The sequence below is a fragment of the Caretta caretta genome, chromosome 5 (genome assembly GCF_965140235.1).
Source record: "Caretta caretta isolate rCarCar2 chromosome 5, rCarCar1.hap1, whole genome shotgun sequence".
NCBI classification, from domain to species: domain Eukaryota; kingdom Metazoa; phylum Chordata; order Testudines; family Cheloniidae; genus Caretta; species Caretta caretta.
Genome location: NC_134210.1, coordinates 127,992,618 through 128,017,397, shown reverse-complemented (window position 1 = coordinate 128,017,397; position 24,780 = coordinate 127,992,618). Strand labels below are relative to the sequence as shown.

At 41.5% G+C, this 24,780-nt stretch overlaps 1 protein-coding gene across 6 annotated transcripts in view; it reads left to right on the top strand.

Annotated features, from left to right (window-relative positions):
• The window catches only part of GNE (glucosamine (UDP-N-acetyl)-2-epimerase/N-acetylmannosamine kinase), a 62,842-nt gene that overhangs the window by 15,064 nt on the left and 22,998 nt on the right, over positions 1-24,780 (top strand). The window contains exons 1-9 of one of the 6 annotated variants that reach the window (XM_048849980.2): positions 20-117; positions 4,299-4,320; positions 9,779-9,981; positions 14,950-15,401; positions 17,101-17,253; positions 17,959-18,171; positions 19,004-19,091; positions 20,198-20,408; positions 23,165-23,294. In XM_048849980.2, coding sequence (XP_048705937.2) covers positions 29-117; positions 4,299-4,320; positions 9,779-9,981; positions 14,950-15,401; positions 17,101-17,253; positions 17,959-18,171; positions 19,004-19,091; positions 20,198-20,408; positions 23,165-23,294 — 1,561 coding nt within the window. In that variant the 5' untranslated portion in view covers positions 20-28. Of the gene's footprint in view, positions 1-13; positions 118-4,298; positions 4,321-7,476; positions 7,688-7,712; positions 8,002-9,778; positions 9,982-14,949; positions 15,402-17,100; positions 17,254-17,958; positions 18,172-19,003; positions 19,092-20,197; positions 20,409-23,164; positions 23,295-24,780 lie in introns of those variants that run through there. The other 5 variants (XM_048849984.2, XM_048849979.2, XM_048849983.2 and 2 more) reach the window with 5 other exon arrangements.

The window sequence follows — 24,780 nt, the reverse complement described above, 5'->3', positions numbered from 1 at the left end:
GCCCCCCCCCCCCAGCCCCGGCGGATCGATGATTCGGCGCTCGCTGCGCGCGCGGCCCGAGCCGGCGGCTGAACGTGCCGAGCGCCTCCATCGCGGCCGAGCGGGGTCGGAGCGGAGGTGAGGTGCGGGCGGGGAGTGTCGGGGCTCTGGCGCCATCGCCCCGGGGGCAGGGCCCGTCCCCCGCCGGGAGATAGCCCCGCCCCTGCCACAGCGCGTCACAGCCCCGGGCGGGGGCGGGGCGAGACCCCCATGCGCGGTGGGGGGAGGGATCGCAGCCCCTGCTGTCGGGGGGGGGGGTAAATGGAATGACCCCCCCTCACATACACAGGATGAGGGAGGGGACTCAGCCCCGACTCTCAGTGCGGGAGGGGGAGACAAGGGGACCCCGTCACAGGCACCCTCAGGATTTGGGGGCAGGGACTGCTGTTTCTCCTGGGCCTAGTTTCAGGTTGTCTCTTCTTAGTTCTGTGCCCGTCGTGTGATTGCCCAGTTTCCTTCTTGTTTTCTCCCTGGGTTAAAGAGCCACCTGCGTCTCCAGTGCCCTGGATCCAGGATAAAGCGCAGGGGCTGTCATTTACGGGTTTGTTAAATATTTCTTTCACTTCCTTATGAAGGCCAACAGGCCCAGACTGGCTGCGGTCAAGGTGGGCTGAGCTGATTTCTCATGATGAGTGCTGTCTGACTAGCTCTCCCCTATATTGAAAAGAGAGGGCTCCACTGGTCACAGCCTGGAGAGAGAAGTGGTTGTTCAGACATGAAAATCCCAAACCATTGAAGACTACATGGCACCAAACCAACACCTTACATTCCACTGTGGTTAATTCGTTCTGAAAGATGTTATACACGGAAGGCACTGAGTGTCCACTCCTCTGCTTGGCTTATGTGGAAGCTGAGGTTACAGAGGACTTTTCAGAATTGGGCATTTAAGGCCTATTTAATTTTGTGGCCGTTTTTCCATTGGTTTCAGTACTGCAGAATAGGCACTTAATGCATAAATTAAAGGTATGTAATGTAAAGTATAAACAAATTTTACTAGTTTTTATCTATGCATCCCCTGCCAAGATGGGTCTACATTCTGTGGCAGAGGTGGCTCCCATTTAATAGTAGGGAAAGCTGCTTCAGAGCACAGTGTAAGGAAACAGCTAAAAAGGGTTTTGCCTATATCTTCTCTGCCAAAAAAGGTGCCGGTTTTTTTGTTTGTTTGTTTGTTTTTTACAGAAAGAGAACTAAGGTGCCTTAGCTCTCTATCTTGCTATAAAATCCTAATAGAGACAAGCTTTTACCATGGTGGAGCTAGGTGAGGTCAAACCCAGGTAGGGATTATTGTATTCACTTTGGCTAGCTACATCACAGTAGAAATTTCTTGGGAGAAGTTCAAACACACAGAAATCAGATCTCAACTCTCATCTCTTTTGAGCCTATAAGGGAGAATAACTTCTGTCTGTGCTCTTAATTGCTTCTTGCAATGTGTCATCCAATTGAAAGATTCTATTTCTTTAGAACTCAGAATCCGAGTACAAGGCCACCACTGAGGGCTTGTGTATAGACCAGCTTTAACTATACTGACACAGCTGAAGTGGTGCAGCTCACCTAGTATCATTGTACCAATAACTGCCCACACGAGGGTTTGAACTGATAAAAGTATATGGGTTAAAAATAATCATACCCCTAACTGAAACAGTTATATCAGGACAAAAAACTGTTCAGATCAGTACTAATTATTGTTGTAGTTTCATTGTTGAATCCAAACATTACAGAGGTTAAACTCAAAACTAAAAATAATGCTGCTGCGGGTTGATTGAAACTTATTAGCACTAAATGTAACTGAAATGCTCTTCTACAGTACAAATTTCTTTTGTTTCTAGCCAACTCAGAGCAGGTGTCATAACAATCTGCCTTTGATTTCTGCTGATACTTTACAAACTAGTTGTAAGAGGCCATTGCTATAGCAGGCAGTAGCTGATCATTTAAGTTTAAAATGTCTTGCTATGCAGATGTGCAATCTGTCTACTTAATTTTCTACAGATTCGTCATTATTGTGTGTCTCAAGAGATTCTTTTACTTCTGGCATCCTCAGGGTGAATTCTTTCATCATCTAGGGTGGGCGATCTTATCTAGATATTAGTTGAATGGCCTTAGGATATTAAAATAAGAGTTTTTTCCAGAAGGGCCTGGAACGACAGAATACTTAATTGAATGGAAAGCTAGAATAGTTAATTGAACCAATACTACTTTTTAAGCCTATTTTGCATAAATAAACAGATAAAAATCCTGTCTCAAGGGAGTTGGGGTGTCTGATGTTTAGCGCACATGACTTGGAATAAGGAGACCTGGGATCTGTTCATGACTTTGTCACTCCTTCTCTCTGTATCCTTGGAAAAGTCAGTTCACATCTTTGTGTCTCAATTTCTCCAACTGTAAATAGGGGAATACGTATTCACTTTTATAAATCACTGTGAGATCACTGTTTGAAAGTCTCTATGTATTTGTAATTTATTAGTTAGACCAAAGGTTCTCAACCTTTTTCTTTCTGAGGTTATTGGAGGTATTGATAATAGTGTAGCCTGGAGAAGATGGAAAGCAGACTGGAAGGGATCCAGGATGGAGTTGAAGGAGAGGGATTTAAGGCAAAAGTTGTAGACGGAGGAGTGTGGGGGAGGGTTCCATGAGTTTGGATTTGAAGGGAGATAAAGCAGTAGTTGGAGTCAATGGGAGAGCCTTTTTGAGGATAAGAACACTACAGGACCCTGTAAATTCCCAAATTGCAGGATTTGCTGTGAAATCTGCACCTTGCGATAGTGTTGTGGTCCTGAATCTTAACTTTTATTTAAATGAAATGTTCCTTTCTTCATATTTACAAAGATATACTTAGATCATGTTTTCAAGGTTAAGTCAATAGAGCGTTGCCTGTCTAAGCATGCAGATAGCTTGAACGATATCTGAGAGTTACAGACTGCTCGTTTCCTCTAAGCGGAGCAGCGTTTCATCGGAAACCTAATGACAATTTAATGTTAGCACTATTTCATTGCTGATCATTTTTGCACAAAGATCTAGATGATGTGCTTATCACAATCCCAGATGGCCTCTTTCAACTCTATAGTTGCTAAAAGCCCCAGCTATTTCTTATTCATTCTCCTTTGACAACTTCTATGATGGAATTATGCATTGTCAGTAGAAATATCTGCAGCACATTGAAAATGTGGGGATGGCATAAACTAAATTGAATTTAGTATAATGGTTTATAAAAGGGACTACTTCGCTGTGTCTATTCATATTTATATTTCCTTCCTGTTATAAAAAGGGGAATATTTAGTCATGAAGTTGCCACAAACTTTGCAGTCAGCTGCAGAATTTAAATTCAGTTTGCTACAGGTACGTGGGGCCTTTGGGAAGATCAGAACAGACTTCTATTATGAGAGGAAAGAACCAGAGGGAGTAGAGAGGCTAAGGAGGGGTTAAGAGTGAGGTCATGAAATAGGAGGGGAAGGGGACTCTGGAGCAGGTGACAGGGCTAGGGGAGAAACCTTGCTGTTAGTGATGAGTTCTCTGAGTAGTAGGATTACTAAACTCAACTAATCAGCTGTAGAAAGTAGAAATAATGTCCATCTGAGAAGATAATAGTCTACTGCTGCTTTAGAAAAAGTGGAAATGTTTGTGACTTTAAGTGGTCCATTTTAGTATTGCTTTGCTTGCTCAAAACTTGGGGCAAACTTTTCCATCCCCTCCACTTGGGCTCATCTGACTTACTCTTGACTCATGCAGTCTTAGCTAGGGCCATTATCTGCTTCTTCAGAATATAGCTCCAGCAGTAATCTCAATATTAGCCTTCCCCCAAACCTCAGTTGTAGAGGGAATGTATAAAGGTTAAAACAAAAAACCCCAGGAGATTAAATCTGGTGCAGTATGCCCGTTAGATGAGACATTAAAGACAATCCATTGTAATGTAATGAGGTGTATTGTACCCTTGACATAACTTGGCCCACAGAGTACTGGAGGTTAGCTCTTTGTTTTGTTAGGTATTATGCTTTTTTAGCTGAGGAGTTAGAAACCAGTCTGTGCAGTGATTTAGGAGTTAAACATGATTTACAGTTTCTTTTTTAAAAAAAAAAAATGAGCGGGGGTTAGAATTAGCCAGTGGTAGATAGGAGAGCTGCTGCTTATACATTAATATTTAATCCTCTTTTACCTTCATTGCAGTTTGTGTAGAGGAAGTGAAAAGTCGGTGGAATTCGCCAATGGAAGTTAGCATAGCTTCTTTTCATATATATTAATATTTAATCCTTTTTACTTCACTGCAGTTTGCATAGAGGAAAGCGAAAGGTAAGGTTTCCAACTGTATAAAAGAGAAAATAGATTTGTCATGCTGGAGACATAATTAAATGGATAGCCGTGGTAACCCCTTCCTGACACGGAGGGAAAGTAGAGCTTCTGGTTTGGGGCTCAGTTAACCAGATCAGGTCTCTTACCCCATAACTAGTTTGAAGTCTTGAGTTTAAAGCACTGAAACGCCTGAAGGAAACTAGTTCCTGACTGATAGTTTCTTGCAGCCCGCATAGCCAGAGCCCCTACATGTCACATGTGTGATTTTTCAGGGGAAACTAGGTGCAATTGCTCTATAAAATTCTCAAACTGGAAATGTTTCTGAGAAACAGATTGAGAAAAGTCAGCTAATTGAACTGGCCTGTTGTGTTTTGCTTAAACTTAAAAGGATAGGTTTAAAAATAAATCCTAGATTTGGTAGCCTGTTGTGTTCTAGCTTTTTCCATTACCCTTTTAATAAAAGGAACTGCCTTTATTGCCCAGTAAATGATATAATGTCTACCACTGACAGCCTGTGTTGTAAAAGTTGCTCAGTTCATTTTTATTTTTCTACTTCATGTTTGTTTAAATGTGATAGCTTTTCATATGTGTCTTTGAATGGTCAAACTTCGTAAATACAGAAAACTTTTCCAGCTGCACTTGAAATTGGGCAAGAAGAAATCTAATTCTTAAGACTCTAAAGAATTTCAGAAGGATAGTAAAAGTCTACTTTGAAGGATGGCCTAGTGCTAGCTTATTGCACCAGCTGCCAAATGGAGGGTCAGAGTTTGAATCCCAGGGCCTTTCATTTAGTTAATTAGGGAGTGGTGGTAACATTCTTAACTCTTGTGAGTAGTGCTTTGTGCTACTGACATGGCAGCCCCTAAGCAATGCTCTAGAGGGTCTGAAATTCCTGCCATTGCATAATTAAGAGAAGGGCTGGTGCTTGTGCCCAGATAGATAGCCGAGATATTTGGTTTGGCAGAAGGAAGCAGTCTTTCAAAAGTGAGCGTGAAATCAGTCCTGCTCTGGTGCAGTGTAATTAAAGGCTCTGTCCTGCCTGGGAACTCACTGCCTGGCTCTTAAAAGGGCCCAACCATAGGGGTAGTAGTATGTGTGGGAGAAGCCACAGAAGGAAGTTAATTGACATACCTGTATAGCTGTACATGCTAAGTTGTTCACCTATTTATCAAAACAGAACAAAAATGTTTTTTAAAATGTATTCTGTTTATTTGATTCAATTGAAGTTGAACAGTCCTGCTTCTGGATCATTCTGGAAAAGTGAAACCTTTTGTTTAACATGTTATTACACAAAAATGAAACACTGAGAAATATTGTAGGAGATTTTCAGTTCCTAGTTTTCATAACTTGTCAAAAGGACATTATTATAATTTTAAAAGCTGTCCTGTTTCAAGAAGTGTGTTAAAAGTAGCTTTCAGGTAGTGCACCTGCTACCAAGTTTCCCCTACCTATTTTTGTGTTTTCACAACCACAGGTTTCTATTTCTACAAATTTCAGAGTGGCAGCCGTGTTAGTCTGTATCCGCAAAAAGAAAAGGAGGACTTGTGGCATCTTAGAGACTAACACATTTATTTGAGCGTAGTACTCCTTTTCTTTTTATTTCTACAAAGTATGTCTCCTCTGTTGCTGTGTGTAATACCCACACAAACAGCAGGGTAAACTGACCAATGAACTCTTATGAGGAAACAGTGAAACCGAGGCTATGACTGCACTCCCACTTTTGTTGGTATAACTTATGTCGCTCAAAGGTGTGAAAAAACACCTCTTTGAGCGACACGAGTTACACCAACAGAAGCGCCAGTGTGGTCAGCGCTATATCTGTGACAGAGTGTTTCCCACTGACAAAGCTACCGCTGCTCGTTGGGGGTGGTTTAATTATGTCAAGGGGAGAGCCTACTCCTATCTGCATAGAGCGACTACACAAGAGATCTTACAGCAGCGCAGCTGCATCAGTACAACTGTGCTGCTGTAAGAGCTCTAGTGTAGACGTGCAAAAATATTTTTCTCTAATCTTTCAAGTATAGTAATCGTAAGTGTTACTTGTAAGAACAGTAACTACAGAAGGTTTTGAAAAGAGGTGTGGCTTTTAAATTGACAGGTTCACTTTTAAAATACAGCCCACATTATTCCACTGAACTGCATGATAGTTTTTTAAAATAATCTTTGATTCGTTTCCAAAAAGTGATATAAAAATATCTGATTAAAAAAGAGAATGTGGTGTTCGGACTGTTGTAATATTACTGTAACCTTGATGCATTTTGGCCTATAAAGAGATATGCATTGGCAGTACAGTATTTGGCCACGTTTACAGAGAGCCTCCTCACAGTAACTGAAATCTAAACTCTTCATTCAGGATTTTAGGAAACTGTAGTGACTCAAACTAAAGATGGGAAAAGTTAATGAGGAAGACAAGATGGTCTGCCAGTGAAGATAAACTTTAAAAGGCAGCAACTTCAGATCAAGACATGGCTTTGCTAGAAGCAAGTCTGCTGATCTTAGGAAGAACTCAGTTTCTATGAGTGTTCTGATCTAATTAGCTTAATGTTATACTGTGCGTGTTCATGAACTATCAGGGTTGAGTGATCTCAGGACTCAAGTTAACAGAAGCGGGATTTGCTATGGAGCAGTGAGGAAAAGAGGTCTGTGACGCCTCGGGAAGGCATAATAGAAGGAAGTATTTACCTAATATATTAATATGAAGCCACAAAAACTGAGTCACTTCTGTAGGAGGATATAACTTTCTTATTTGACTATTAGTTAGCAGGAGATTGAAACAATGTAAGAGTTTCTGGGGAGGAGGATATTTATTGTGCAATATGCACAATATGACAGACTTCCCAATATTTGTTCTGTGTAGCTTACCTGTTTGGAAATGACAAGTGACCTTTTGACAACAAGAGACTAATGGTGTGTAGGTGGGGGCAGAAAACATTCAGGCCCTGATCCCACAGCCCTTTAACTCCTTGTTAACTTTTCAGGCCCTTGGTAAGCATTTAATTAAATGTACATGCCTGTTACAAGCTGACTCCTTTAAACCACTCATGGCATAGGAGGCCAGGTACACTGTGTGCAGTGATGTGAATTCAAGTATCTTGTGGTAGATTTCTCCTTTTTTGACTTCTAGCGTTATGCCTTTATTTTTCTCCTCTGTGTCAGCACTTCTGCACCAAACTGTGAGCTGGCACCTTTCTCAGCCCTGTTCTACAGACATTCACTGAAGGTTTCCTGCCTCGGGATGCTCAGCCTTTACCTCTCCCCAGAGGCCACTCCTGCCTCCTTTATATCCAGATTGGGGTAACAAGAGTCTTCAGTGGATTTGACTAATACACTGAACCCTTTCCCAGCAGGCTCAACACCTGCTAACAAGGTGAGGGGTGTTAGGTAAACCCTACCAGCCTCTTACAAACTTGTGTGTGAAACTGGAAACTCAGATTTCCCTCACTGAGTTTCCTGTGGATGGCTTTCCCATGGAATGAAAAGAAGTTCAGCCCCTAAACACAACAGAGACCCAAGATCTGACTTCTACTTTGTCTTTGGAGCCTCTGGTCCACTCCAGTCTCCACAGCAGTACAGCTCCAACGGAGAATGAAAGGAAAATGCCTGTCACCTTTTGCTCACCCTCATGGATCTGTAGAAGCCCACTGTGGAGATCCAGTTCCGCAGAATCCCATGGAATGGGGAGTAAGTGTTTCCTTGCCCCAGTCCAGAAGTTCATTGTGTTTTCATCCCCTGATCTATGAAGATCTCTGAACTGAATCCCTGTCAATGAGCTGATACTTAACTGATCTTCCTTTTCTGTTGAAGGGGAGGTTCAGAGTAGGAAAATGAGTGGTACAAAATTTGTCTTGTTTTGTGAAGCTTGTCATTTAAACTCATAAAATACTCCATTCCAACATTACACCAATATAAGGAATAATCTGATCATTCTTTTTACTTTGTCTTGTTCGTGAAGCTTGAACATCTGTTTAAAAAAAGATCAGATGTAATGCCAGTTTATTATATACAGGTACATTAAAATTAGGGGACTGTGTCCTGTACTTGCACGTGTGTGTCAGGGGAAATAGGAGAGAACTGAGTATCTAGTAGTAGCTGAAGAGTGATAAGAATTATGATGTTTTAGAGCCTGATTCTGATCCCAAGCTGGTTTTACACTGGTGTAATTGCATTGACTGCAGTGGAATTACTCATAACTTACATCAATGCAAATGAGATCACAATCAGGGTTATAGTTACAAGCCTGATTTAGTGGCAGCCCGTCACTTACATAGTGTTTCTGCATTGCTGATAAAGGAGTTGATGCCTAATTTTTAGGAACTACTTTCTTCTGGTGGTCACATAATGTCTTTGTTAGTGTAGCCCTGGTATCTCCCAACAGTCCTCCCCATAATGGGGTTTTGGGATATGACTGTCACCCAGGAAGATAGTATTAACTTTGCACTTAATCTGATCATTTCAAAGCATTTTGCAGGCTTTTAATTACAGTTGAACCTCACAATGTGTTTGCATCATTATCTCCATTTTAAAGTCAGGTAAACTAAGGCTCAAAGGTGTTAAACCTTACATTTTTCACAAGTGTCCACAACTTTTGGATGCCTCAATTTTTGAATGCCTAACCTGAGACTTTTTGGGCCTGATATTCAACAAAACTGAGCATCCACAGCTCCCATTTTAAGTCAGGATAGCTCCACATCTCTGAAAATCAGACTTTGCATCACTCGAATTGGGCATCCAAAATTAGTGGATATTTTTGAAAATTTAGGCCTTCGTGACTTTCCTAAGGTTACACAGGAAGTCTGTGTCCGAGCCAGGAATAGAACCCAGGAGTCCTGACATTCAGCCCCTTGCTTCAATCATTGAATATCAGAGTTGGAAGGGACCTTAAGAGATCATCTAGTCCAACCCCCTGCTCAAAGCAGGACCAATCCCCAATTTTTTTTGCCCCAGATCCATATATGGCCCACTCAAGGACTGAACTCACAACCCTGGGTTTAGCAGGCCAATGCTCAAACCACTGGAGGAGGGGTAGCTTAGTGGTTTGAGCATTGGCCTATTTAAACCCAAGGTTGTGAGTTCAATCCTTGAGGGGGTCATTTAGGGATCTGGGGCAAAAATTGGGGATTGGCCCTGCTTTGAGCAGGGGGCTGGACTAGATGACCTCCTGAGGTCCCTTCCAGCCCTGATATTCTATGATTCCAATCACTAAACAACTATTTTCTTTGTGAAAGCACATATGCGTGTGCATTTACACACATACAATCTTAGATTATACCTATAATTGGAAGCATGTTTTTCCCAGCAAGGTACCTGTTATCTAAATGGTAATCTTTTGATCAGTTAGCACTTGTCCAAATTTCCACACTGGAATAGCATAGCATTCTATTACATGTCTTTCATTATTTAAGCATGCAATTTTATGGCTGTACAGAAAAATACTAATCCTTGCTTTTTGTTGTTTCAGGAACTGTATTTCAAGAATCTTTCAAAACAAAAACAAATCATGGAGAAGAATGGGAACAACCGAAAACTTCGGGTTTGCGTTGCTACTTGCAACCGAGCTGATTATTCAAAATTAGCTCCTATTATGTTTGGCATTAAGGCGGAACCACAATTCTTTGAGCTTGATGTAGTGGTGCTTGGCTCCCATCTGATTGATGACTATGGGTAAGGTGGAAACTTGCATCTCTACCATTTTGTTAGTGGCAAATCCTTTTCAACTTGAGATCCTATATAAAGAATGGTACGTTAGTTATCTCTTAGAGAAGCAGGAAATGTTCATCCTTAGGACTGGATTTTGGGACCCACATATGTTCAACCAAGTATTGTTTCAGATCTGAAACATTAGACCGTGTTATCTATTAACATTCAGTAAAGGGGAAAATGTCCTTGTTAGGCTGATCATTCCTCATAGACTCATAGACTTTAAGGTCAGAAGGGACCATTATGATCATCTAGTCTGACCTCCTGCACAACGCTCTTTCAAATCAATCATGTAATAATACCAAACTTAGTACTTACTTAGCGCCTCCTAACTGAGGATCTGAGTACTTTGGCCAGGTTTTTCCAAGGTGATTGAAAGTCCCTGGGAATTGAGCCCAACTCTCTCAGGCTACGTCTACATTACAGCACTTACACCGATGCCGCTGCACCGATGTGGCTGTACCGCTGTAGAGCTTGTGGTGGTGACATTCTAAGCCGACAGGAGACAGGTCTCCCGTTGGCTTAATAACTCCTTCCTCCACGAGAGGCAGGAGAGCTTTTCCTGCCAGCGTAGCGCTGTCCACACTGGTGCTTAGGTTGGTGCAACTTATGTCACTCAGGGATGTGGATTATTCACATCCCTGAGCGACAGAAGTTATAACGAAGTAACCTGCAGTGTAGACAAAGTCGTAGGGCTTGACTACACTTGCAGGTGTAGAGCGCTGGGAGTTAAAGCAGCCTTTGGAGACTGCAGCAGGGAAAACACTGCCATGTGTTTACACTGTCAGCTGCAAGCGCACTTGCGTGGCCACCTTAGGAGCTCTTGCAACGCCACAAAGAGCAGTGCATTGTGGTAGCTATCCCAGTGTGCAAGTGGCTGCAGCGTGCTTTTCAAATGGGGGAAGGAGGGTGGAGTGTGACGTGTGTGTGGGGGGGAGAGACTGTGTTTTGGGGGGCAGAGTGTCTGTCAGCGTGCTGTCTTGTAAGTTCAGACAGCAGCAGACCCCCTTCCCCTCGTCTCTCACTCTCACACACTCACAGCAGCAGCGTTCCACAGTAATGGTTGCTTTGTTCCAGAGCAGATAAGCAGCCAGCTGTCAGAAACAGAGCTATGAAAGGGGATTTCCGCATGCCTACAGCTGAGTTCAAAACAATGACAAGAGTGGCCACTTCAGGGGATTATGGGACGTTTCTGGAAGCCAGTCACAGCGCAGCAATGCAACATGTGGTCCACACTGACACCTGGGCTTTTCAGCTGGGGTGCAGCAAGCTTTATGCTTCTCATGGAGGTGGATTACCAGGGGTGCTACAGCTGCAGAGTCCAGGCGCTCTATGTGCCTTGCCATTGTGGATGGGTCGTGAGTTAGGGTGCCCAGGGCTGATTTAATGTGCTCTAACTTGCAAGTGTAGCCAAGCCCTTTGGCTGCTATGAAAATCCAAGCCTGAATAAATATAAATTAATTTAAATTACTCATCTTCCTAGAAGTGATTTGCCTTCTGTTGTAACAAGTAATAGTTATGGTTGCTGTAATATTGTTCTCTATCTTTTCCAGTTTATTCTGAGCATGTTGTATCCCTTTTATCAGTTTCTAAGCTAATAGAGCTAGAGCCATGCAAACACTCTTGAGTACACATCAGTCCTAAATCCCATTTTCAAAAGTTACTTAGGCATGATGGAGACTAAATTCCATCAACTTTCAGTCTGACATAGGCTCCCAGATGCCTAAACCACATTTGAAAATGGGACTTTGGCTCCCAAGTCACTTAAGTACATTGGAAATCTTTACCCAAAGTCTGTTAGAAAACAGTAATTTTGTCTGAGAAAGTTAACTTTGTCCAAACAGCCCACATCTATTTCTAATGGCAGTCCCATGTTCTTGTATTCATCTGGTGGCAGGAAGGGCTAATCTGATGGACTGGGCACACTGAGGAGCGAGAGGAGTCTGTAGGGTATATGGCCTTTCCAGCACAACCAATTAGGAAGGCTTCTTCCAAACAAAGACATTCTTGTAGGTTGAAACACTAAAAACTAGGGCTCTCAAACGATTAAAAAAAATCACAATTCATTATAAAATTTTAAAAAAAGTCGTAATTAATCAGTTTTAATCACACTGTTAATAATAGAATATCAGTTTACATTTATTTTAAATATTTTTGCATGTTTTTCTACATTTTCAAATATACTGATTTCAGTTACAACACAGAATACAAAGTGTACAGTGTTCACTTTATATTATTTCTGATTACAAATATTTGCACTGTATAAAAGATAAACAAAAAATAGTATCTTTCAATTTACCTCTTGCAAGTACTGTAGTGAAATCTCTTTATCATGAAAGTGCAACTTACAAATGTAGAATTTTTGTTTACATAACTGCACTCAAAAATAAAACAATGTAAAACTATAAGTCAGAGCATGAAGGAGCATATGAATGTTTAGCACATCTGGCATGTGAATACCTTGCAACACCAATTACAACAGTGCCATATGAATGCCTGTTCTCACTTTCAGGTGACACTGTAAAAAAGCAGGCACCATTATCCCCCATAAATATAAACAAACTTGTTTATCTCAGAGATTAGCTGAACAAGAAGGAGGACTTGTATGAAGTGAATTGAAAAATACTATTTCTTTTGTTTAATTTTTTTTATCTACTCCCAGGAAAGTCAGTGGACCTGTTTACACTCTCATTGAAATAAATGAGAGCCTTGGCTTTGATTTCAATGGGAGCATGATTGGGCCTGCTGTCTCTTGTGACTGAAGCAGCAGACAGTTAGTTAGCAGCAGGCTGCCACTGCAGAGTAAGTCTCAAACAGATTCCCCTTCACAGGATCACCATCAATCCTGCATTGCTCAAGGTGTAGGGGGACTTTGGGCATTGAACCATGAAAAAGACTGCAGCCACCACAATTGCTGCTGCTGATTGCTAGGTATCAGTGAGGAAGGCACTCAGAATGTCCTAAAGCTATTGAATATGAGGATGCAGTGGTGAGTGGAGGGTAGTTGTAAACAGAGCCAAAAACATAATGCAGAGGAAACTATTTAAAGTGAGGAGGTTGAAAGACAGTTTTTTGGGAATAGTATCAGCTCTGAACAAATCATGTAGGAGGTCACTGGCCAAGATTTATCCTGCATGCACTTGCAGTAAGAAGAATTTGGGAGTGGCAAGAGTGGCTCTTTGGAGCTCAACAGAAGAATGATTTCCTCCCCTGCTGAGGCTGAGCTCCTTGCCGTGCTTGTAACCATTGTTCTGCCACCACTCTTGCCAGCCACAATTTTTAACTTGCAACATGCAAGTGGACAAGTGGATTCACCAAGCGTTAAATCTGACAAAATCCTACCGGGAAGTTTGCTCCTTTCCACTAAGGAGGGTGAATGGATCAGTTCTCTTAAGGAAAAGAATTAGAACCCTTTTGATTTCTCATCTCTCATTCCAACCAGAGAGTCTGGAACATTTATACAGTCAGGTATAATGAATATGGTATGCAAGTGCATCACTGTACACTTGTAATCAGAACAGCCGTCTTTTCTCCTATTCTCCTGCCTCTTGTCCTTCATTCCTATTATAGATTACAAGTGTGTTTGTGCAGGTGATAATGACTCCAACATATCAGAAATACTACGGCTTTCCCATTGTGGGTTTAAGCTGCTATTAGTACTTGTCATCTCAGCAGCATAAAATGAACCCTCTCTCTGAGGCATTGCTGCGCCTCCTGCGGCAACTATTCAAGGTCTTATAACGATCTTCATTCGTTCCTGGACTTAGTTCACTTTCTGTTAGTTTTAATATAATTTAACTGGGAATTGGTCCTGCTTTGAGCAGGGGGTTGGACTAGATGACCTTCTGGGGTCCCTTCCAACCCTTATATTCTATGATTCTATGATTCTATGAATTCCTAACATACTCTAGAAGGCTGAGGAACTGCTTGGTCAGGCAGTAAATTGGAATTCTTATATCGATAGTAGTGGCTCTTCAGCTGAATAGCAATGGGAAAAATACAGTACAAGGGAGAAAAATGCAAACAGCCTTACAGCTGCTCCCCCTAGTGTATATACAATACGCAGGTCTGCATGCTAGCTATCACTGGTCCTGATGCGTGGTAGCCCTCTGGAAGCCTTTCACATGTAATTTAAACTACAGAGATGTGATGGGGAAGTCTGCTAACTAAACTTCCTTTTAAGCCCCCCACACCCTCGAACTCTACTCTGTGGAAGAAGCTCAACCTTTTCCTCTGCTACCCAGCCTGTGTAACAACTTGGTAGAGTTGTGCTAACTAAATATCTGGTGGTGAAGTTTAAAGTAAATAGCTTATGGTTAAAGAGTCTTTACTTTTTCTGGGCTTGTGATATTTAATACAGGCTTTAAAATATGTGAAGTCTAGTAAGTATTTAAAAAAATAGATTTCTAGAAGTCCTATGTGCTTACAGCCTTTGTGTGACTCCTTTTTAAAAATCTGGTTTCTTGGATTACTTCTTTTCTTTTGTAATCTGTAAGGTGCTACTTTAATTGCATGGTGTAGAAAGCAGGTCACTGCTTTCAAACTAGGCTGCTTAAAGTTAGGCACCTAAATCAAAATGGACTGGTTTTCAGAGCTGCTAAGTAGCCACAGTTTCCACTGAGGTCAGTGGGAGCTGTGGGTGCTCAAGCACACTGCAAATCAGGCACATCTATGCTGCTGCACAAGCATAGCATCAAGTACTATCTTAGGCACCCTAGATGGAAAATGTTGGCCTCCGTGAACAAGGATCATTACAAATTTGAAAAGGTGTCTTCCACAGAGGGAGAGAATCTAGCTGCTTCCTCAGAGTTAGTTAATGGGCAAACTGGTAATGAAATGCTTGTGTGCCATTCTGCTGTCATAAGATATGTCAGCGTGAAAGCAAGCAGTATTGCAGTTTGAGCATTTATTTTCTTTCGCTCCTCTCTTCAGTAACACCTACCGTATGATTGAACAAGACGACTTTGACATTCACACGAGATTGCACACCATAGTGAGAGGCGAGGATGAGGCAGCCATGGTGGAGTCGGTAGGCCTTGCATTAGTAAAGCTACCAGATGTTCTCAACCGTCTGAAACCTGACATAGTGATCGTTCATGGGGACAGATTTGATGCTCTGGCACTGGCCACATCTGCAGCTTTGATGAATATTCGGATTCTTCATATTGAAGGCGGGGAAGTCAGTGGGACCATAGATGACTCAATCAGACATGCCATAACCAAACTGGCTCATTTCCATGTGTGTTGCACAAGAAGTGCAGAGCAGCATTTGATATCCATGTGCGAAGATCATGATCGCATCCTCTTGGCTGGCTGTCCCTCATATGACAAGCTTCTCTCCTCCAAAAATAAAGACTATATGAGTATTATACGTATGTGGATAGGTGTGTATTGCACTTCTGTTCAAAGTTCGTAAGATTTCTGTAGCAGGCAGACATGCGTTTTTGTTGGCATTCCCATGAAGATGAGACAGGATTTTATGAAGGGTACAAGCACATTTTGACAGTGCTATTCTATCCTCTGTCTCCCACCATAGAAAAACATACAGACCCAGTAAACACAGACGTAACTGAAAACCTTAGTATGCTGGTTTTCATAGAATGCTATTCCCTATGTCTTTTCCCCTGCTCTTTTTAAAGCAAAATGCCCATATGCTCTGCCTTTCACACTTTAAGGAAATGTGCATATTATTTTGAGAACAAAAGCTCTTGGTAAATCAAAGGGAGGAAAAACAACATAAAACTTTCAAATGTTATCATACCAAAATAGTCTGTTTCCAGGGCAAGATTAATAACAAGGCCAATTGGTCTGTAGCCTGGAAGACTGAGAAATAGGAGCCCCAACCTCACATATTATTTAACATAATTACATCCAATCAAATATCAGATGTAATGCTTAAATATTCAGGAGCCCCTTCCTCTCTAGAGACCCAAATGTCACATTTTGACTGTGTTGGTTTCTTCAAGAAACTCCTTCATTTCTACAATTTCCATTCTCGTATTTGTAGTCAGGAGAAAGTAACCCTACATGACCAAAAAAAGAGATTGTCTTTAACATCTAAAACCCTATTGCTGAGTCAAAAAACAAGAGTCAAATTTGCTGAGTTCTTTGTTAAAAAATAAATTAGAACTCAGAGCTATTTCTTTGATACACAGAGGTTCAGAATCTTGTTCATATCCTTTATAACCAGACATCAGGGAGCAGGTCTGACCTAATAATGTTAGAGATTGTGCATGGAACTAATTTGAAGAAAATCAAGGGAATTTACATGCTGTACATTGTCTCCTGCGCAGTACAATACAGTAGCATGATCTGTTTCAGAGACTTGTGTTGTATGTCATCTATTTACTTTCAGATCATTCCATAAAAATCAGCATATCTTGTTCGTGTTTGACAGGAAAAATTCTTCAGCCCCTGTCAATTGGGAACTGGGTTCTTGTTAGTTCAATAGTTCAGTCATTTTCAGAATAAAGTAAAGTGAACCTGCTCCTCTTTAGAACAAGTGAAGTAAAGTATTTATGGTAGTCACTCTCTCATTTCTTTTAAGCAAATGGTGAAAAATCCATCCCTTGAGGCCCAGAAGACCATCAGGAAACCTGAATAGACAAATGGATTGAAAGGAATACATGATCACAATGAAAATCTCTGTCAGATCTGCCTGTTTGTTGTTGTGCCACAGCCTCTGGGTCAAATTCTGCTCTCATTCACAATAGTGTAAATCCAGAATACATTAATTGGCTTCAGCTGAGTTAATCCAGTTTTATGCTGGTGTAACTAGGGGCCTCGGTCTGCGCTCAAAGTACTCTTGTAAAGTTTTAGGACCCAGTATTGCAGTTGACCCTGTGCTGGGGCCTTAGACAATAACAATTGTTCTGAGTCTTACTTACAGTGATAAACTTCAAACCCATATTCTCCTGTCGCTCCCTTATGTTCTCATGTAGTATTGGAACTAATTGTACTAGAAATCAGATTTTGCTGTCTAGGACTTCAGGAGGTTTTTGTTTCAATGGCTTCAGAATCGTTCTCCCACCACAACCACCATGCTGCTAATAAAACAGTCTCTTTTGGGCTCCCTTTAAACAGGTGAAGATGTAAAACCTAGAGATTACATAGTCGCTCTGCAGCACCCTGTGACCACAGATATTAAACATTCCATAAAGATGTTTGAACTAACGTTGGATGCACTCATCTCCTTTAACAAAAGGACACTAGTTCTGTTCCCAAATATTGATGCAGGTGAGTGAAACAGGTACTTTTTATACATGGTTTGGTTTTTGTTTTTGTTTTAAACTGGTGAAGAATTGCCCTCCAGGTTTTCAGAACTCTCTATGGAGTCACTTCACCCTGTGTCTCACTCCTAGACCTCTTAATCCACCTGCATCCATCCTTGTTCACTGCAGCCCTCCCATCTGACTTCCTCTTTCCTCTCTGCATCTTCACTTGTGCTACTTCATCTACCCACATGGAGGTAGCTTAGTGATGTAGGTATAACGTTTGAACTCACTGGAACCATGTGCTGAATGCAGGATCACCTTCGCCCTTCAATCTTCTGAGGAAGATAAAGGGAAAGCATTTCAATTTTGGGCGACAGACAAGCTATTTTGCTAACCCACGGGCTCTAAAATGCTTAAAAATGTAATAGTAATGAACTGTTTCCACATTGGATCTCGGACTCACAGCTGAAACCCTATGCTCAGTGACACAGCTGTGAAGAGTCCTGTGGAGGGCTGGTGAGCAAAGAGTGGTTGGGAACATGTACACAGAACGGGTGGGGGCAGTCCTAGGAATACCAGCCTTGCTGCTTTCGCAGTACTTCTGTGTTAACACCAATGACAGCTACTGACATGTAATTACAGTGTATACAGTAGCCCCTTCAGTAGCCACAGTGAAAATTCAACTATCGGTTAACATTTTGTTCTCAATTGTTGGCTTTTTCTACAGGAAGCAAAGAGATGGTTCGGGTGATGAGGAAGAAGGGCATTGAGCATCATCCCAATTTTCGAGCAGTAAAGCATGTTCCATTTGAGCAATTCATCCAGTTAGTGGCACATGCTGGTTGTGTGATTGGTAACAGCAGCTGTGGTGTTCGAGAGGTGGGAGCATTTGGAACCCCTGTCATCAATCTGGGAACACGTCAAATAGGAAGAGAAACAGGTATGTGTTTGCTGCTAAGTTCTCTGCTGAATTAACTTCCTGGGTGTTGGGTACGGTCATGTGGTTGCATCATTACAGAAGCTAAAGTCTGAGTTTAACAAGCATGCCAATTTTATTTTTAATGGACATTATCACAGCAGGGCAATTTTGACCTGTCTTATTAACTTGACTGATCTGTTCCTTCTGTCCTGATTATTTTTGTAGTAAAGCTTTTTATCTATAGTCCAACTAAAATAAATATATGAAGTGGCTTCCACCTGCCAGAATAAACCACTGCACGTTTTCTTTATGGGTGCCCGTACATGTGACAGGCATAAAACTATGTACTCTGGTATGATCCTGAAATTTTAATATACACGTACACCACAACCAGCAATAGGTATAAAAAGCAAATGTATAGTTTTTCTTCACAATCACACAGGTGCCTCAGATAAGACATAAACAACAGTTTACCCTCCTGTTCTCTCTGTTGTTCTTATATGTGGGAATTACACTGGAGTCAATAAGAATTCTGTTCTCTGAGTGCTTTGCAGGCAGAATACTGTACCGTGACAGTTTTGCTATTGACTTCAGTGGGAGCAGGTCCTAACAGAGCAATGTCAGCGTAGCATCTGCATGTACGAAGATGACACATACAGAAGTAGGGGCACTGTGTGCACGCAGGTCATGTTCCTTTTGAGTAGGTGTGAGGTCTTAACACATTTTGCCAGGACACACAAGTAATTGCTTGTCCATGTCAAATTCTGTTCTCTTCTGCCCCAGCCCCCCTCCTCCAATTATTTATCAAGTAGCTGGCATGCACAAGAATGACATTGCATTTTTGATTATCTAGGTGAAAATGTTCTTCATGTTCGTGATGCTGACACACAGGACAAAATACTACAAGCTTTGCATCTCCAGTTTGGAAAACAGTATCCTTGGTAAGTATTCGCAAAAAGAAAAGGAGTACTTGTGGCACCTTAGAGACTAACCAATTTATTTGAGCATGAGCTTTCGTGAGCTACAGCTCACTTCATCAGATGCATACCGTGGAAACTGCAGCAGACTTTATATATACAAAAAAATATTCGCAAAAAGAAAAGGAGGACTTGTGGCACCTTAGAGACTAACCAATTTATTTGAGCATGAGCTTTCGTGAGCTACAGCTCACTTCATCAGATGCATACCGTGGAAACTGCAGCAGACTTTATATATACAAAAAAATATTCGCAAAAAGAAAAGGAGGACTTGTGGCACCTTAGAGACTAACCAATTTATTTGAGCATGAGCTTTCGTGAGCTACAGCTCACTTCATCAGATGCATACCGTGGAAACTGCAGCAGCTGCAGTTTCCACGGTATGCATCTGATGAAGTGAGCTGTAGCTCACAAAAGCTCATGCTCAAATAAATTGGTTAGTCTCTAAGGTGCCACAAGTCCTCCTTTTCTTTTTGCGAATACAGACTAACACGGCTGTTCCTCTGAAACTTGGTAAGTATATATATCCACCCACTGCGCTTCAGGGGACCAGAGATAAGTCCCTTAGTGCTGGGGTGGAGAATGGACTTCACCATATTTATCCAAGGTTAGCTCACCACTCTAGGAAGAAATAATCATCTTAGATATCTTACTACATACAAAGGAAAGCAGTCTGCGAATCTCAGAATCGTACAGCGTTGGCAGCTTGGAACTCATACAGCAAAGCTCTGCTGCAAATGGCATGATATTTAGGATTCAGTATCAATATATAGAATTCTTTACAAAAAAAAACAAATAATGCTGTAACCTTATGGAACATGGTTAAACGAGAGCCCAGGGGAAAAAATGATGGTAATTGCACACTTGTGCTACCTGTAGCTGGATAACGCTCAACCCATTCCTGATTGTTAAAGCATCCAACACATCCTGTGGCACGCTCACAGAGACTTGATATGCATTATTGTCGTGGCAGATAACGTTATAGTTATTAATAACCTTTGAGATGTGAAATATTGTGGCCTTCTATTTTATAAGTGCTTTACAGACTTGCTGTTTTGCTTATATTACAGCTCAAAAATATACGGGGATGGTAATGCTGTTCCAAGAATTCTGAAGTTCCTCAAATCTATCGACCTCAAAAAGCCACTGCAGAAGAAGTTCTGCTTCCCTCCTGTAAAGGAGAACATCTCACAAGATATTGACCATATCCTAGAAACCCAGAGTGCCTTGGCTGTGGATCTAGGCGGAACAAATCTCCGCGTAGCGATAGTCAGTATGAAAGTAAGTACTATACCATGCTTTTATACATGTCTATAAACACCACTGTATTCTATGGGAAAGCACTGCACTGTGGATAATGCAATGCCACCCTGTCCCAGGGTGAGATCCCACGTGAGCTGATGAAGTGTGTCTGCTGCTGTGTTCCTTTATGGACTGTGCAGCTGGCCAGGTCTGCCGGCCAATGTGGAGCAAGGCAAAGCCATGATCCCACTGGCTCCTTCTGTCTGAGGAGTGATGCGCTCATGGGGGAATAGACAGTGAGCAGTTCCTGCACTTCCCTGAGCACAGGGACTGCAGTTCAACTTGTGCCTTTATATAGCCCACACACAAGGGGAGAGACTCCTGGTGCCATTTTCCTCACTTCCCACACCACCCCGTCATATGCCTTTGTAATGGACATGCAGAATATCTGAAAAAAAGAAACTAGACTCCAAGGATAATTCACTGAAGAGGAATGGATGGTTCAGGTCATGTGATAGGGAGTTTTTCACCTCTGTCAACAGTGAAAACACAGCTAGGCCAAAAGTTGTTACTTTCTGATGGCTGTTGGATCAACAGTAGGTGATAGTTCTCCATTTGATACCTGAGAACAGGAGCCCAGCACTCTAAACCATCATCAGAATAGAAAGTAATTGGCACCCAGGCTGGCATTCTCGGAGAAACCCAGGACTGCGTAAGCCTGGATACTAACCTACCCCTTTCTCTCCTAAAAGTGATTGCTCCAGAACAGGTTAGGGCATGTTGTGGGGCAGTGTGGGGAAAAGTGCACCATCACAGCCTGCATGGTAGATGTTCTGTGAATAAAATACTTCAGTCTCCAGGGCTGTCAGCCCATCATCTTTCACCACCAAAGAATTCATGGAACGTAGAACATTTTTCTTTGGCCTAGAGTTGAACAGCTTATACACAGCTAGCTCATTTAAGTGACGTTTCCCAGAGTGGGTGGAATGCCTCTGGGGCTGGCATGAAGAACTAGCCAGGGAAGCACAAATAGGCCTCTCAGTTGTTTCCCAGAAACTTTAGCATTAATTTAAAAAAAAAAAAAAAGTGCCTAGCTGTTCTGATTGTGAAGAAAACCTTGAAAATGTGATCCAGGCATAACTAATGAAGAGATGTTGGCAAAAAGCCTGAAACAAGAGCTCGGAAGTGTTAACTACCTCATTCAATTGACTGGGTACAACTCAGGTACCAATAATGATCCTTTAAATTTGGTCACACTTGTTAATGATTTCACCACTCAAAGCATCTAACACAGGCGAGAGTGTGTTATAGTGCGAAGATCTACACAGTCTACTCTGATCTACTGTAAGGGTATGTCTAAGCTAAGGAGACCACACTAGCATAGCTAGGTCCCTGTAGCTACAGTGGCATAACCCTATCCTGTGGATGCAGCCTACACAGACAGAATGAGTTTTTCCATTAGTGTCGGAACACCACTTCCCTGAGCGATGGTGGCTACGTCGACGTAGCACATTTACCCTGGGGTTAGGTTGGCATCACTACAGTGTTCAGGAGTCTGTGGTTTGGTTTGGGGGTTTTTCGCACACCTGGCAGATGTAGCTATGTTGATCTAGTCCTAAATGTAGACCAGGCCTGAGTGACACCCTGTTTTTGAGCATGCATTTAACAACATATGGCAGAGCTGAAGGTGCAGTTGGTTTAATTTCCCTGAAGGGTGGGACTCAGTTGCTGAAAGTTTGGAAACCATTGCTTTCAAAGAGCTTTCAAGATCTTCTGGCAAAACCAGAACAAAGAGATTACCTCTAAAAACTGTCTCTAGTTACTTTTTTTATTTGTTCCTGAAAAAACAAAAACTGGTGGAGGAAACTAAATGAAGATTAAAGGAAAATACAACACCATCATTGATCTAATGCTGACATTTGAGTGCAAACCAGCACTCAAATGTTAGGAAATTCCCAAAGCTGAAGTTGCTTTGGTAACATTAAGGCAGTCACATGGTATATATATAGCATGGTCTATTCCTTTTCCCCTTGTAAACCACAGTGTAACATTCTGTTACCAGAAAATACACAGGATGTGCTTTGTGACAGAGATAACATCACCAGTTCACTTTTGAAATGTATTCACTTCTGAGTGGTTGATCTTGCAAGCTTACCATTACATTAACTTTCTTTTTCCCCCTGCACCCACACATAATGAATGCTTTCATTGTTTTAGGAGTGTTAAGTTATAAAAATCCTCCTCTCCTTCATCCCCCCCACACACACATCAGAGATTACATTACTGCAAAAAATGTTTCAAAGACTGATATTCAGAGTCAGCATTGCTGTATAAGAAACAATATTTATAACGAATGCCCTTTATAAGACCAATCCCTGCATCTGAATTCCAAGTATGTGTCTACTTAAGTTTCCTGTTGCCAGTAAAATAGCAATATTTATGACACCAAACAAACTTTTGTTTTATCATATTTAAAACTAAAAAACACTTCCTTTTTAATCCAGCCATTGATCGTAAAGCTATTTGAGTTGTCCCTTCCTCCCTTTCAGTGCTGGGACAGAGCGAAACCAGATTGCTCATGGGTGCAAGGGGCCTGCCCACACAGATAATCTTGCAGGGTCAGGGCCTAAGACTTGTATCTTTTTTTTCTCCCCAGTTGGAAGTAGAGCTGTGGCCCTTTGAAAATATAAAATTGTTTTTAAAGCTGATGGGTCTGTAGTCTAAACAGAAGAGAAGTCATTCATTTTGCAGGGCATTTATACAAGTGGACAAGCCTGACTGTTTTTCCCTCTTAGGGTGAAATAGTAAAGAAATATACCCAGCTCAATCCTAAAACCTATGAGGACAGAATAGAATTGATTCTCAAGATGTGTATGGAGGCTGCATCAGAAGCTGTAAATCTGAACTGTAGAATTTTGGGAGTGGGTAAGTTAATGAATATTGAATTTTTCTTCCAAGATTTTAAACACTAAACGAGATTGTTCAGTTGTGTTAAAAATTTGATCCCTCGCATTTTCACAGCTTTTATATTGACAGTTTTATTCCTTTATTTAGTGAGTATGATAAGGGATGCTTTTTAAATGCGTGTGAAAATGGGGGGCTGAAAACACAGCCTAGAGTCAGCTCTCTCTGAGTAGGAACTGTGAAAGCTATCCACAAAGCTATGCCAATGCACCTCAGTCCCAACCTGCAACACCACAGTATTTCCAGAACTAGTCATTTCATAAGAAGAACTTTTCATTCATGCTGATTTCTGTGGCTTTTGATTCTAGGGCCATGATTCTGAACAGCACTGCCTGACTGGTGTTGCTGAGGAGATACAGCCCTCAGGGTGGTGGGTGGCAAAGGTTGTTTTTTAACCTACCTTGACGCGGGGGGCCCAGCACCAGAATTTGAAGAGCATAAGTTAGAGCAGCCCCTGAAACTTCCATCACTGACAGACACTTCCTACAGTTGCTTGTGGCCACTTGGGTGCCAAGCCCCTTGACTCACCAGAGCAGCATAAAGAGGCCAAAACAAAGTCCTGAAGTGATGCTTATGTCCGTAGAGTTGGAAGGCAAAATAGCTTTTCATTTGCTATTTCAATTTCACTGTAGCAGAAACCCATTTTAAATTATTTTGTTTATACTGTAACTGATCCAAGCTTTATTCCTCTTAATGACTGACTAAAAGCTTTGTTCTGAAACATTTATTTTAGTGGAAAGGATTCTGTTTAACCAGAATATTAGAACCTCATTCCATTTTGGCCAAAGACAAGTTTTGCTCTAAAACTGAAATTCTGATTTAAATCACATGGTATAAAAATATTACTGTCAACTCTTAAAAATTCGTATTTGCCATAATGAGCCTGGAAAAATTTCAATGGTGAGTACAAAAAAGCAAAAGAAGCAATGTACATGTGTGTGATCCAAATCCCTGAACTGAAGGATTACAAAAAGGCAATTTATAAATTCTTTATTGCCAGAGAGAACTTTTTTGAGAAAATTCTATCTTAAATTATTATGCTACTACATTAAATAACAGGTTTTAGAGTAGCAGCCGTGTTAGTCTCGAAAGCTTATGCTCAAATAAATTTGTTAGTCTCTAAGGTGCCACAAGTCCTCCTTTTCTTTTTACATTAAATAACAGAATCTTTCAGAATAATCTCAGTGAACAAAAGGTCCTGTTTGACATCCGATGTTTCACTTGGACTAAAAGTTTTCTGTACTTTTTCAGCAGAACAAACAGAGACCAGGAGTAAATTGGTCCAGCACCTCTGCAAGTCTCCTGGCCAAATTCAGCAGTGACTTAAACAGTGGCAAACTTCGGACGTTGAGTGTAAGGTAGTCAGATATTAGGTGTTAGTGACCAAATGGTGCGATTTGCATGGGTGTGGCATTCAGTGGGTGTGCAAGAGCCATGTAACTTACAT